Source organism: Larimichthys crocea, chromosome XVII, assembly GCF_000972845.2.
Source record: "Larimichthys crocea isolate SSNF chromosome XVII, L_crocea_2.0, whole genome shotgun sequence".
Lineage (NCBI taxonomy): Eukaryota > Metazoa > Chordata > Actinopteri > Sciaenidae > Larimichthys > Larimichthys crocea.
The window spans coordinates 2,029,056-2,044,726 of NC_040027.1; the positions used below are offsets into that span (position 1 = coordinate 2,029,056).

Sequence of the window (15,671 nt, forward strand, 5' to 3'; positions counted from 1 at the left end):
AATGATGACCATTTATTGATTGAACTGAACTCGTAGACTTTATTAATATATGTCATTTATATTCTATTAATTTTTATGTTACTCTGTATGTCTGTATGTTAATATCTTTGTTTATCCCTTTTTTATTGTTTAATCCCTGTGTAAAGGAAGATGCCATTTGTAATCTCTACCATCAAGCACCACATCTGTCTTTGTTTGACAAGTTCATTGTTGTCTTGACATCTGAATGTCTTCCTGGTAAATTCTTTCTCTGAAGACAAGATGGGAGCTAAATCTAGAGTACTGATTATCTGCTTCATCACAACTTAAATGTCCTCGTAGTCATATGCATTCAATTTGGTAGGCGCCGGGACCAATAAATCCAAAACTGATTGATAAGCTGGCTTCAACTGAAAGGGCATCCTTTATCAAAACTGTCTACATCAAACTGCATTGATCCTGTTAAGCTCTACAAAAGACTAAATATCCTCGTGGCGCAGTCCAAACTGCAAACAAAAGCCTCTATTTATACCTAGAAATACTCAAGGTAACACTGTGCCTCCCTCTGTTTCTCTCACACACTCCGACACCACCACTCAGGGCAAAGAAAGAACACTTTCTATGCATACAAGTCTGCATGTATGTGTGTTTTTTTTCTTTGCAGGAGTGTGTGTAGATGTGTGTTCATGGGAGGTTTAGGGCAAAGTTCAGGGAAACCCCAACTCCCCAACTAGGCCTTGTAACCCTCAGGGAGAAACCGTGATTCACACACACACACACACACACACACACACACACACACACACTTTCTTAAAGCACAGTCTTTACCAGACCTGACCTTGACCAGACCTGCCAACGGGATCACCAACAGACTGACACAGGGGATTCTGGGGAACAGGAAACAGGAAGTGGGCCCTGTCCAAGCTGAGTGTGAAAGGCTTGTTCATAATGAGTTGTGTATGAAACTCACAGTGTGTGGTAAAGTGTGTAAAGACGGACTTGCGCCCTTACTAATGCCTAATAATGTAAATTGCTTTAATGGTTAAAGCCGGCTACACATCATGACAGTCTCCACGTGTGTGCTCACATGTGACAGCCTGGATGTGTGTGAAGCCCCCTGACCTGGGCAACATTTAGCAGAGAGGCATCCAGGCTTGTGGGAGGGGGTTTCAGTGGGATCTCTGGTTTCAAACAGTCCCGACGCCCTGGGACCAGGCCATGTCAAAGGGCCTGTCCCCGATGAGCCATATTAGGGCCCTGATCCCCAATCAATCAGCACTGTGCTAAAAAGAATCCACAACAAGACGGCAATTAAGCCCCACCGAGGACTTAACTAAACACGTGTGAGAGATAGGGTTTGTGAGAGTAACTGCGTGTGCAGTTCTGTGTTTTATGTCGAGTGCATACGTGTGACTGCGTCTGAGTAAAAGCCTTCTGAGACAGAAGGGAAAAAAAAAAAGCCCTCTTCTACTCCAGACATGCAAAGGAATAGAGGACAGAGGTGAAGAAAGTCTAAGCAGGCTGAAACCCTGAGCAAAAGTTAATGTGTAACACTGAGAGAAAGCCCCCCCCCCCTTTTTTTTTTTACCTTTTGCCAAGACAGTTTAATCCATTTTCCATGTTTGGCAGTTAATGGGACTACTGTGCAGTTTGGGAGTACTGCAACAGCTCTCGCTCTATGGGTTGAGAAAACGGCACTGGTACAGAGCTTGTTGTTGGCATGTCCGAATAGCCAGTTCCAGAGTGAAATTCTTGTTTTTTTTTTAAACCAGATCCCAAATCGAAATAGGTTTAGCATAACCCCCTGCGTAAGTCTGATGTGGAGTGTTGAAGTGGATCAGTATGTGGCACAGGAGTAGTGCATCCAAAAATTGAGTGGGCCTGTCATCCCCTCAGTCTGAATGGGTGCGATGCTTGTGGTGTGGAGCAAATCATCATCAATCCTGGCCAGCATCTTAGAACCACAGCAGTGTTGACACTGGCACTGAGGTGAGGAGAAGTGAAACCAAAATCCAGAGTTTCTCAATACAGCACACACAAGTTTCACAGTCTGAGTCTATTGTGACCAAAAACAGCACATAGTGAGAGACAGGTTTATAAATGGTGGATCTGGGTGTAAACTTGCATATCAGGACATTCAGCATTAAGCAATTGTACCTCATTTCAGATTCTGAACCAAGGGAGGGGATTGTTATTTATCAAACAGGTACACCGACACTGTACTGTAATTTTTCATCAGTGCAGTGCATCTCTTATCTTTAAGCATATGTAGAGTTATTGCATTTCCACCTATGTTCCCATGACCTCTCTTTATAGAAACAGTTCAACATTTTAGGTTTAAGTTAGATGGAAAAATTAATATCACTGTAATATCTAAATATTAAGCTACCATGGGCAGTCACTTAGCTTAGTTTATAGATTAATGGATGGAAACAAGAGAAACTAACTAACCTGAGTCTGTTCAAAAATACAAGCACCTCAAGACAAGATACCAGATTAATACGTTATGTCTACACAAACAAAGTGTAAAAACAGCAATGTGTGGTTACACGGGTGGCTTATATGTCTGATTATTCAGACGTGTTGTCACTGTGAGGTTACCAGGCAGCCAGCAAAGTTTTTGTACGGATTAAACAAACAAGATAATTTAGTATAATAATGAAGATGTTAATTAGTGAACTTTAAAAGAGCTGGTAGGCAGATTTTGTTCAAACTAGCTGTTTTTTAAAAGAGCTGGTAGGCAGATTTTGTTCAAACTAGCTGTTTTTTTTTTGTTTTTTTTACACTGTGTTGAGCTAAGCAAACTAGCTGTTAGCAGTAGCTTAATATTTAACGTACAGATAGGAGAACGGTATCTTCTTTCCTAACCTCTGGAAAGTAAGTGACTGTTATTTCCCAAAATGTCAGGCTATAAAGAGGGATCATGGGAACATCGGAGGAAATGCAATAACCACAGTAGACTGCACATTCTTGTGGATTTACTAAAATACCTGCAAACTGCAAAGGTCAGTGTGGGTGAAAAAAGCAGATGAAGCTAAAATTAGATTATCTTGTATTTTACTGGAAGACAGCACATAAAAAATGAGGAGGAAGCTGCACTGGAGGAAAAAAAAGGCAAAAATGCAAAAATTTAGTATCTGGTAATAACATTGTTTAGATGGGAAGGAGGTGCACAGTTTTGCCTGTGTGACATTTACCGTGAGGAGACTTGTATTTATATTATTTATGGCACACAAGCAGCTTATTAGTTTGCCCGTCAGTCTAGATCTTGAGAAGGATGATGTAACATATATATAGAGAGAAACATATCTAATTAGATTCCTTTAATAATGATCTCAATTAGAGCTTAATCAGATCATCAGTAAATATTGTGACATGCTGTTACTTCATTATTGAGAATTTTTGGATGCTTTGCTGATCTGCCAAATAAAATCTTGACAGTATCCTTTCATCTTCCTACGCTCACAGAACACACCTGGAAGGCACAGATTGTGTAATTACTTTCCGTCTTAATAAATCAGAATCTAATTACACAGACCATGTAAGTACAAGCCTCTCACAACAGCTGCTGTAGAGCAGAAAAGAGATGAGAAAAGAGGTTTCAGGGTATCAATAAATCTATTATGATTGCTGTACACACATATTTTAGTACCCAATACCTTGGAGCGAGCCTGAGCACGCTTCAAAAATCAACCTCGTGTGACATCTTCAAGTCATTACACATTTTGGAAACGGCTTCCTTAAACTAATTTGTCAATCAACTCGTGCACTTCTGTGGGTAAGACACACACGCTACAGTCCTGTCTCTACAAAGTCAAATTACGCCTCAGTTTTTACCTCTTTGATGCTATAGCTGTATAATTGGATAGTCAGTGCGCTGATGGCAGTACAGGCCTCACGGTCCTTGTCACGTCAACTGTGAGGTCAATTTAGACTGTTGTGTTGACAGATGGCTAATTACAGAATCATCCATGGTGTGCTGGTTGGTTTCTTGCCACACACAGCTACAAACACACCGATATACAAAGGATATATATATATATATACATACACACACACACACACACACACACACATTGTGTGTGTGTACACACAATTTGCAGGAAAGGTTATACTGTATGTGTGTTTATACTGTGTTACACACCTGATTAAAGTAATCGTTCTGAATCATCAAGTTACACCCAAACAAGATCTCAACTGTCGAATTAATTGCAAACTTACAAAAAGTAAATAAAGGGTCTTACTGTATTACAGATGTAGCTATACATACATAAAAAATATACATGTGTATGGCAGGCATGTGTGATTGTTGGATTTACTGACATACGAGAGAAAATATAGTCCAAATAAGGTCTTTTCATGCTTGAAGGAGAGAAGAAGAACAGCAGAGCACATCTTCCACTAAATACTGTCAACCATCGGTAAATTTGGGATATTTTGAAGCACATGATAGGAAGATGAGAGAAGAGACAAAATGAAGCCAGAAGAAAACTGAGTGGTAAGGATCTGTTCTTTGTTAAACCTGTGCTCTTTCTCTTCCAGTACAGTGGACAGAGGAGAGAGAAGAGAGGCACGGTGGAGGGAAAAGTAGAAAAAACCCCAGCTATTTTTGTAATTGCTTTTTTTTTTTGCCAGTGCTGAGAGAAAAGTGGTGGGGAAAGTTTTGAGAAATTTAAACAGCCTTGACAGCTAGGGTGTAGTGGTATTAATCTTTTCAAACGGGGAGAAAACCCCTCTATTATAAACACAGACAGAGACTCTGAGATCAGCTGCCGTGTTGCATAAAGTCTGTTTATAGCTGCTGTCTGATTAAAAAAACTTAAATATGCAGAGGATCAACATTTTTAGAAATAAAAAAAGGCAACTGTGTGTTATAAATCATACAAGAAATTATAAAACAACAAAGATAAACCCCCCAACTGATTTTCTGGCTACTTGGGAGCAGCTTTCTATTTACACAATCAGCAGACACAAAGCAACATTAGCACTTATTTCGAGTTGTGTTTCTTGACTTCTGTTGAAAAAAAGTCCAATATCCAGTCTCAATGTAGTCCTGCTTTTGGTCTCCACCAACTTTTGAGTGTAATTAAAGGCTCTACTACGTTTACCATCTAACAAACATTGTCTGTGTGCTGTTTGGTGCTGGTAAGGTAGTGTAAAGAGGGTTTTATCTGAGCTTCCAAAATGGCACTATGAGAGCAGTAAAACTGTAAAGTAAACAGTAAAGTTGTCCGTAAAACCAAAACAAAGAGCTGAATGACGCTAAATAGGCAATTACATTACACATGGTCATTTCATCCATTGTTATTATGGAAATATTGATTATAGCTGCTTTAACATGCCCCAACATGTGTACAATCCTTAATTTACATGCTATAATAAAGTTATTTAAAAGGAAAATCTCAGCACAGAAATCATGTTCATCATACAGACATAAAGGAGTGGACTACAGATGATAAATAACCTTTGGGGTAATTCTGGCATTTTTCTTTCCATGTGAATTTATTCATTTACTCTCCATTCTCTAAATAAACCAAACTAAGAAAAAGAAAGGGGAGATGAAGAAGAGAGTGTGTAATTGCATCATGTTTAGTTTTAGCCTCATTTGTCAGGGTGTAGCCAGTTTGCACGCAGGCCTCCGTTAGGAGTTATTAAGTGAGTCTGATCTGAGCTTACAACTAAACCTCCACACAACTAATCACATCTGAACGCCACTGACCTACGCAGAACCCGGGAATCAAAGAACAACATGCAACCCCGGGTGTTAATGGCACCATCCTCCTCCTACCCTGCTAACACTGTTTTTCTTTCACTCCCTTCACTCTCCCGCCGTCTCCATCGCCCTCCTTTTTTTTTTTTTTTCTGAAAATGAAGGAAGTGTGGCAGCATACAGAGAGAGATGGAGAAAGTTGGGGGTCTAATTTTGGCAGGCGAGACTTTTTCCCCTCACCCCATGTTTGTTCTGGCTCTATTAAAACATCTCCAAGGAGCGGAGCAGAAGAAGGGAGGGGGGTTACAGAGGGAGGAGCATGGGCACAGTGTTGAGGAGATACACTGTGATAACTGGTGGCATACTGATGAACTCTGGAATAAAGTTAAATGTTAGACTCCAAACTGACTTGGACTGCTGTGAGACGAAATAGTTTCACATTTTGGGAAATGTGCTTTTTTCTCTTGGCTTAGTGTTGAAGAGGAGATTGATACTATTGCCATTTATTTCTTGCCCAGGCACCGTGACTTCTTGAAGTCTTGCCTTCACTTTTAAAACAAATTTCGCCATTTTATACCTTAATTAGATAACACCAGTAGTGAATTGGTCGGAAACAAGGAAGAGACATTCAACAAATGTCTCCAGTCTGACTCAAACCGAGAACGTTGTGGTTCAAGGTTGGCGTCTTAACATCCAGGCCAGGGGTTGCTCCAACCAGTGAAGACTTCAAGAAGCTATTGGTTCTGGCCAATAAATAGAACGCCACATATCCCCATAAAACCACAAAGTGGTGTTTTTACACTTTGGTTTTTGTATGGATTAAATAAATGAGTGTTAAATGGTGAACTTTAGAGGTGTTGGTAGATGGATAATGTTACTTTTGGACAGGGCCAAGCTGTTTCCCCCCATTTCCAGTCTTTATTATGAGCTAAACTAGCTGGCTGCTGGCTCCAGTTATTACTTTAATGTCTTACTGTAAGTCCACATGTTTTAATCTTGCACAATCCCAGAATCTTAAAAAAAATAAAAAGACAATAACAGACTGGCCCTGTCTAGCAACACACTTTACACATCAAATTGTTAAAACTGTTCGCTCTTGTCTTGAAAGATGTCACGACACACTATCTCCCTATTGGCTGTCCTGCACAGCTGTCAGGTAAGGGGGCAGGCTTATGTAGTCACAAAGCCATTGTTACTTTGAAAAAGGAGTGATTAAGAGGGGCAGGTGAGGGTCCAGAGTTTGGAAAAGGCTTCAGAGTGTTGCGAAGGAGCAAAGGATGGTCACATTTCTCCCTTTTTCCATACAAAGGTTTAGTTTCGAGTTAATGTCAGCATGTTAAATGTCTACAAATGAGCCGTCAATGAGGCACAGATGCTAAACAATGGATACTAAAATGGATGAAAAGTTGGAAATTGACTGGAGACTTGTGTGGACAGACTGACCTGACTTTAAACTTTTCTTCAGTGATTTGATGCTTCATATGGATGTTCAAAGATTTAAAAACAGCTCTGGAAGGAATACATAGAAATCTAAAAATGTCTTGTACTTAAGAATAGCTTGATGGGTCAAACTTTCCTCTCCTGTCCTTATCCTCCCGTCTCCTCCTTCCTGTATTTCTGATCTTCTCTGCTGGAGATTTTTGCTCTGGTCTTAAGCAACCACAATGGACACAAGCTGCCTGAATCTCAGTTGAAACCTCCGGGCTGTTAGCTTTTAGTTTGCCTGTGGCTACTCTCAAAAACCCAACCCTGAGGATATATACGCACACACACACACACTCTCACACACACACACACACACACACACACACACACACACACACACACACACACACACTCACACTGTAATGTCCCGTACACCACAGAGTGTATACTTAAGCCCAACATAGACGGGTTGGAAATGAAGGCACAGACTGAAGCAAAGACAACACAGAGGAAGTCAAGTTCATGTTATGTTCAGGTTCAACAAGGTGGGTGGTAAGAAATTTTCTACAAAATTTGTGAGTAATATTTGTGGCAAAGAAAACGGAAGTCATTCTATAACATTCTCTGTAATACTCTCTGCTGAATACGAGGACGATGGGAGGGAACAAAAAAGAGTAGTGGAACATGCAAATTAATATATTTCACTTAAACTGACAGCTTCTGGACCAGATGTCTTTCCAAAAACGTTAAATCAAGGAGCAGCAAGTTTTGTCGTTTGAACAGCTGTGGCATGAGGTAAGCGGTTGCAGGTCATCACGTGTCATCATTAGTTGACCCTGTCTTCTTGACGGCCTGCCACCGTACTTTACTGCTAATAAGTTGGCCGTGGCACTAATGATGAGCAGCAGTGACGAGCAGCCCACCACCACTGCAGCTCTGCCGCTGTCAAAGGAGGCCCCTGTCCATTTAAATGAAGTCTATAATGACTGTAATGTGACTCAAAATCGCATGCTGGACTTCAGTTGACTGCAAGTATTTCCTTCACAAGTTGGCAGGGAAAAAAGCAACAGGAGAAGAACTTAATTTATTTAGATGTTTAGACCAAAGTAGTCCTGAAAAACAACACCTCTGTAGGATTTAATCGGATTTGGAACGTCAGACGAAGCGTTTGCCTTGCACATGAGTTTTGTAAACGTTTAGCCTAAAATCATCATAAAATGCATCATGATCATGAGGCAAGAGCAGAAAACTCTTTTCTCATTCATCTAAAAGATGCAAGAAATCTTCTGTGCGCAAGTACTTTATATACTACAAATGCAATTGTGATAAGGAGTCTAGACTTAACACTTTTATTAAATTGCTGGAAAAGTATTCCTCAATGTGAGAAATTAGATTACAAAAGTTTCACAATCACAAATCATGCCAGTCTGGCAATGTCATCCTGATGATCACTTGAGTCAACACTTAACAGAGCCAAAATCACATTATCCTATTTTCTAATCTACGTCTATTTTTCCACATTAGTTTTCCTCACTGCTTATAAGTCCCATGAGAAATCGTGTTGCGATTTTTTCCTCACTGCTTATAAGTCCCATGAGAAATCGTGTTGCGATTTTGTGCAACATCTGTCTCATCTGTGAAACAATCTGCAGTTTAATTGTGCAGGAAAAGAAGAAATCGGAAACATGTAAACAAAGGAATGGGAGAAACAGATGTTTGAAAAGGAGAACGCATACACGCCTGTGCGTGCGTGTACTGTATGTGCGTGTTAGTCGTCTCAAGTGTGCAAGTGGATTTAAGTAAGTGTCTGATATCCACTTTGTGCCAACAATTTTGATTCACAGAACGCCACATGGAACATGGCAGTGAGCCTTTGCCATAATGTCACTGGGAAAAATCATCCAGCTTAACTGCTTTGATCCTGCGAGAATCAAACGAACTGAGAAAGTTCCTCTAACGCTCAGGAGACGTCAAAACAAAGCAAAGGGAGCTTGCTAGACTTGCTTTTACTTTTTCGAAAGAACGTGAAAATGTCTTTTTTGCGGCTTTCATAAAATCTTTTGGATTGTTAGGTTTTATACGCTCTTCTCATGATCCTATTTGATTTGATGTGCATGTTCGTGTTAAGAGATCAGGTCTGTGGTTGGTTTTGCTGTACATTCAAATAGCTGGCAGCTAATTGGGCGACTATAAAAAGTTATATAACAGAAACCACAGGGACACATGTGGGTCATTTCTCTATACTGCTCATTTCAAGCAGCAATATTTTAGGCACACTTCACTTAATCAAGTAAACTCACTAGTAGACATAGGACATTCACTCTTAATTATAATAACTTCATTATAGCTCTAGAATCATATGAATGTCTCATTATTGTCTTGAAATTAAATTAATAGCACAGGTTTTTAATTTAGTTAATTTAGTTGGCTGCAAGTAAATTAACCCAATTGCTCCAATACTATGAGGAGCAGTGTGATATAGACAGTCTATAAAGTTTATTATAGGCGTCATCAGCTTCAAGCCCTGAGTTGTGATTGGGTGAACAGTCCTGTTCCGTTCCAACAGTTTACACGGTCCACATTCCAACTGTGGCCCATGTGCACATGTGCACAAACACAAATGTGAACCATGTGAGCTGTGATGGTTGGGCGGAAACTGCAGCATAGAAACATCAGACATTTTGGATTTAAAGGCACTTATTAAATATTAATTTGGCCACACTGAGACCTGTAGCAGTAAAATGGGAAATTACAGACCAGGCCTTGTTATTATGTGAGTGATTACTCAAAGGATATGCTGCAGAGGGAGGCACTATGCAAGCAGGCAATATGGGAAATGAGAAATGTAAGATAGAAAAACAATGATACATTTTCAAGGTTTCAGACTACGTCAGAAGACGAGTGTTACACACTTTGAATCTATTTACGGACCTGTAACCTTCTCTTTAGTTCTGCTATCAAGTCACATTTATATTTGCCATAATGAAATAATCTTTTAGCATGGACTGGTCAACCTGTTTGTGTGATTTAAGGCTGCATTTCACCACATTTACAAACTGCAGGCTATGACACTCAGGTGTTGAGCATCATAGACCTCTGCAGACTCTAGCTGTAATTCTCACATAATTTGTGAAATGTGACGCTGCCACTATTTGCAATTTGCATGTGAGCAATGCTCAGAAAACACTAATGCATTCTGGTAAGTTTAACATGAACAGACAGAAAGAGAGAAAAAATGAATAGAGGGAAAGCAACTTACGTTGGTCTTCCTGGCAGAGGTGTAGGGAGTGGATCTGGAAAAGAAGACAAGGGGATTTTTTTTACAACAGGATAAACAATATTGCTCCCAGATTTTTCTCTGCACAAGCTGCCAGCTACAGCAAGAATCAGTTGAGATGAGCGTTGCTAAAAGGAGCCAGATCTCAAGTAGGAAAAGATGAATAGGAAAAAATGTCACTGTTTGTCACATTAAATGTGTAAAACACTCGTCATAAAGCAACTTCACTGTGGCATCTGCATTCTTGTGAGTTTTAAAGTGCTTAGCTGGCAGCAGTAGATACACACTGTCACCACTAAAACTCCTCTTACCGAATTTGACAAACAGCACTCCTGTCGTAGACACGGTGCCTTGGCTGTTGGTGGCCACGCACTGGAAGTACCCTGTGTCAGTAGTGTCCAGGTTGCGGATGCGCAGGCGTGATCCATAAGGCATGGATCGGTATGAGACCCGTCGTGGCTCCTGTACCACGGGGGCATCGTTCTTTAACCAGCGCACAGTCGGTAGTGGGTTGCCCGACACGCGACAGAAAAGCTCAGCTGTGAGGCCCAGAGATGTGGTGATGTTGTTCATAGGAGCTTCAAGACGAATGAAGAAGGACACTGGAAGACATAAGAGCAATATGAGAGATGAAAGGGAGATAAAAAAAAAAGTGAAGAAGGTGGGCCAAGTAAGCAGAAATGTCAGGCGTGAGATGATTTAGAGACAAAAAGACAAAAGGAGGGGGAAAACATTGCATTACACGAGGCCAAGATATAAATCAAAGAACACTTACTGCAGTACATCAGAGCCAGAACATGCTGCTGTATAAAAATAGTGGTAAAATAACTCAATCTTTTTCAGACACACATATTCAAAGCCTGGTTTTGCAAGTTACTTTGTGGTTGCCACTGTGGTGACACCTAATTTCACTTTTCATCATGGTTTGGTATGATGCTAGAGGCTTTTCCACAGCTTGTGTATGAGCTTATGAGGCAACACAGGTGATGACCCCTTTCAAGGGGGAACAGAACAAACTTAAGGAGAGAACACGAATCTCCCAGAAACTGTGTGATGCCTCCAGTGTGACAATGATGAGTTCAGAAGGAGTTGGGAAAGACCAAGCCAAACATTTTTGCATGATTATCTCCAGGACCACATTTTTCCTCAAGGTGGTCAGAAAAAAACAATCTGGAGGGCCACCTAAGAGTTTAATGTGCAGGAAAAACATTGGTGTTAATGTCAAGAAAAACCTCTGGAAAGTTTCCTCAACCCCAAAACCCATCTTAGGTATGCAGAAATGCTGCTGGTCACACAAACCGGCCAAAACAAACAAAGGAGGAAAAACACGTACAAGGGAATCTCAAATACTAGTCAGACAAACTTCAATTTGTGTGAATAGAGGCTCACACTTACATATGTAAGGACAACCACACATTTAAATCTTTACTATGCCATGCTAGTTTATTAGTTAGGAAATCTCTGCACTGGACAACACAGCTTTGTATGTCCAATTTTCACAAATTCAAATATATAGCCTTGTAATTTGGGATTTTTGAGACATCTGCTTGTCATATGACTAACGTGGATAGTTAGAAGTAGAGAGTTGTTGAAGATTAGCACATAAGTCTGAATAGCCAACAAGGATTTTCCCTACAAAGGCATTGCTGTCTTTTCCAAAGCTGCACTTAAGTTACACTTAAGTATAGCGCAATACTACAAACAAGAAAAATTGAATAAAAAATAAATAAGAATAAGAGAATAAGAGAGAGAGACTTTTTTTCTTTTTACTTTCTGTTTATAGCAAAATTTCACAAAGTTCTCTCCTTTGTCAACATTGTCGAGGACACGGTTGTCTTGTTTGAATTTACTTTATTGGTATTGTCAGGGAACAAAACCACTTTAACTGGAGCATACTTGTGCTCATACTTGGTACTGTCTGTCACTATAGCAACCCTCGTGGTTGTATGTGCAGCTCATCTGACATATCGTCATGAGGTGTGTAAAACGAGTGCCAACGATGTGTTTGTGAAAAAGAGAAGTGGACACATTTGTTTTGGCAGCCTGTGTGTGTGTGTGTGTGTGTGTGTGCACCCTGTCCTCCCTAAAGTCCCAGGCTTAGCACAGCAACGTGGTACTAACAAGTGTGTGACAATATGAGGAGACTCCCACCATCGACTGCACCACCACCTCTGCCTCCTCACCCACTTTTTATCTGTCCTCCTTTCTCCACATACAAGAACCGTCTCCCTTATTTGTACAGTCCAGCCTGTCCACATCACAGCACTGCAGCCAAAACAAAACCTCCAGCTATCTCACACAGGTGTGTGTGTGAGGGGGAGATACCAGAATAAATAGATTTTCCAAATGTTTTTCTTCTAGCCAGCAAGACACACACTTTGAGACCATTTAATGCACTGACATCCTCTACTTGAAAATGGATTATCAGGACAAAATCTTATAAAACACAATCAGTGTTTTAACGGATAGCCAGGTAAAACTCTGATGGACTGGTAGAAGGGAAATGCAAAAGCACAATATGTGTGGGAAAGACAGAATGACAGAAAACTATTCTGTACAGACGTTTCTGCAGTTAATTTGTGTCACTCAATGTTTTTCATAACTTGTTTACTCAGCCGTTTAGCTTAATCTGTCAAGTTTGATTATGTTACCATATGTAATCACTTTAAATATCACGAGACAAGCATAAGAGTGCCGAGATGGAAGACATGACTGTGTCTCCTCTCCTCTCTAAGGCCAGGTTTTATTTGGTAAAAAAAAATGTCTCATTAAACTTGCTGTGTTGTTTACACTGAACTGGTCACAGTATCCAACTCATACTCCTGGTAAAAGGAAGATCATATATGTCAAAAAGGACAAACTGTGCCATGACATTAAGTGTAAAAAACAGCTTGTCGTTCCTGTTGTGAAAAATTTTTAGGTATGTCCAGTGTGATTGGTTTCTCACAGGCTTTTATAAGAAGCACACATGGGAACAGCAAGACTTGCAACCTGTATTAAGAGGAAATCATTATAATATTATTAGTCATTTATTATAGTATAGGTTTCTGTTGTTGTATTTCTCCTTTTCTTTAAAAGAAAAATAACAAACATTCATAACAAGCCCTGATCTGAGTTCTAGCAGCAGGTAAAGTGAGTTGTCCACTAATCCCAGGGTTTGGTGGTTGGATACCCAGAACCTACTGTCACACTGAACCCCACATTGTGTGCATATGAGAATTATAAAGTGACCTGGGTAAAGGTGCTATATGAATGCAGTACTTATATAGAATCATAATATCTGTAAAGTAAAATAAAGAAAATGGAGGTACATAGGCTCTGGGTGTGTGTAATCACTGACAGATGATTGCACCGCTCCCTCTAGTCACATGTCAACACCTCTCACAACACACACACACACACACACACACACACACACACACGAAAAACAGCCATACCAAATATGCATTGCTGACACCAATCACCGAGGTGTGTAAATACACACACGAGGCAGAACATGAGGTCAGTGCTACTGCTGATACATGCTTACTTCTGTGTGTGTGTGTGTGGGTGTGTGTTTTCATTTTGATTTGACTTTCCAACTATCAACACAAAGTCATGAAGGCTCTGCTGGGAAATCTGTGCCCATACACTTTATGTTATGAGTGTAGTGGCCCGAATCTTCCTTACATGCTGATGCAACACTTCACCGCCTTAATGTTCCTGTTGAGTGTGACCGTATTATCGAAAAACAAAAAGGACTTTATATATTAAATGAGAACAGACTCGCTTTAAAAAGACGTGTGCTTTGCCAAAGGCAAAGAGGTCACATTTTCACCATCTCATTAGTTGAGTTGATGGAAAAGAAAATGGTTGTTGGTTCTTCGTGGCTACACACTTAATTAGCTGTTATAATAACTGACAATAAAGCAGTGGGGAGCAGAAGAAGGGAAAGAAGAGACAGGAGGAGACGAAGAGATGAGAATAGAAAAAGAAAGAAGAGAAAGATGTCCTGCCAATGTCTGTGTAACAAAGCCACTCTGTATGTAATTGTCTCGTGGTGAGTGTTGTGGTATTTGGCACCGGGAGTACTGTGAAACTCAAACCATTGCTGCGGACTGTCCCTTTAATGTGGCAGTCGACTAAATGGTGCCCTGTCATCAGCCTGCATTTTCTCGCAGTGGTTTTGTACAATCAAACACTCACACGCAGGCACACGAACGTAAACACACGCACACCCACACAACCGCAACACACACAAACTATACATGCTGCAAACTAGACAAGTCACACAATACCTTTTCATTTCCCTCCTCAACGCCGCATTCTATATGATGCGAATATAATATCAGTACTCAATGACACGCTCAAGAGTAAAGCTGTGCTAGGCAGGCTGCTCTCAGCAAGACGCAGGCACAGAAACCTGAGTGGCTGCACAGCTAACTAAACATACTCAGTGGATACACTGAGGAGCGGGGACTGTAGCATTGCCAGCTATGGCTAAAGGTGAATTTCATTAAAGTTGGGTCATTCTCCAGCAGGGAAAGAGAGAAAGAGAGGAAAGGATGTAAGGGAAGCAAAAAGGATCAAATGAAACAAAGTGAAAGAAAGAAAGAATGAAAGGGAAAAAAAAAGCCTCTGGGAAAATGAGTTCAGTAAACTATCATCATCCTTGATTTCAGCCCAATAATGAGCCTCTTTCAGCATGATAACTTCCTGCTACTGATGCATACTGATAGAGCCACGCTACCTGAATGCTGTCTGCTTGGTCAATCAAAACCATTCCCCGCCTGCAGACAAAACAAGTGGTGCAATCACCATCCATCCATCAGATAAGAAACAGATGTTAGTCATGGGGCTGAGTTCAAAATGACACACACACAGATACACCACTGTGAACACATGGGCGAGCATGCCTTTGTAGGTTTTCATATTTCATGTTGTTGTGGAAAAATAAAGCTGTTTCTATGATTTGTTTGGAACAACTCTTCATTGTATTTATGACTTTTTAAACATCCTTGATTGGTCACCATAATCATTATCTTGACTAAACTACTCCATCATGTCCAGAAACTACTGTCTTCGTTCTTGCCTGTGTGTTTAACAATGTCTGTTTTTGTGTACACATAATCTGCTGTGGGACGGATGTTGTGGGAGACTCGGCTTTGCAAGAGATGAATTAAACAAACCAGACAAAATGAGAGAGCAAAAATAAAGGTCAAATTCAATAAAGTCTCATGTTGAGCATCTTCCAGGTCATGGGTATCTTCGTGGGGTATTAGGCGGATGTCGGCTCTCCAA

At 40.4% G+C, this 15,671-nt stretch overlaps 1 protein-coding gene across 2 annotated transcripts in view; it reads right to left on the reverse strand.

The window, feature by feature from the left end:
* Positions 1-15,671, reverse strand: part of ror1 (receptor tyrosine kinase-like orphan receptor 1) — a 123,947-nt gene that overhangs the window by 25,749 nt on the left and 82,527 nt on the right. For both annotated transcript variants that reach the window (XM_019265246.2, XM_019265245.2), the window contains 2 exons: positions 10,703-10,993; positions 10,374-10,407 (listed from right to left, as the gene is read on the reverse strand). In XM_019265246.2, the coding sequence (XP_019120791.1) occupies positions 10,374-10,407; positions 10,703-10,993 (325 nt within the window). The remainder of the gene's footprint in view (positions 1-10,373; positions 10,408-10,702; positions 10,994-15,671) is intronic.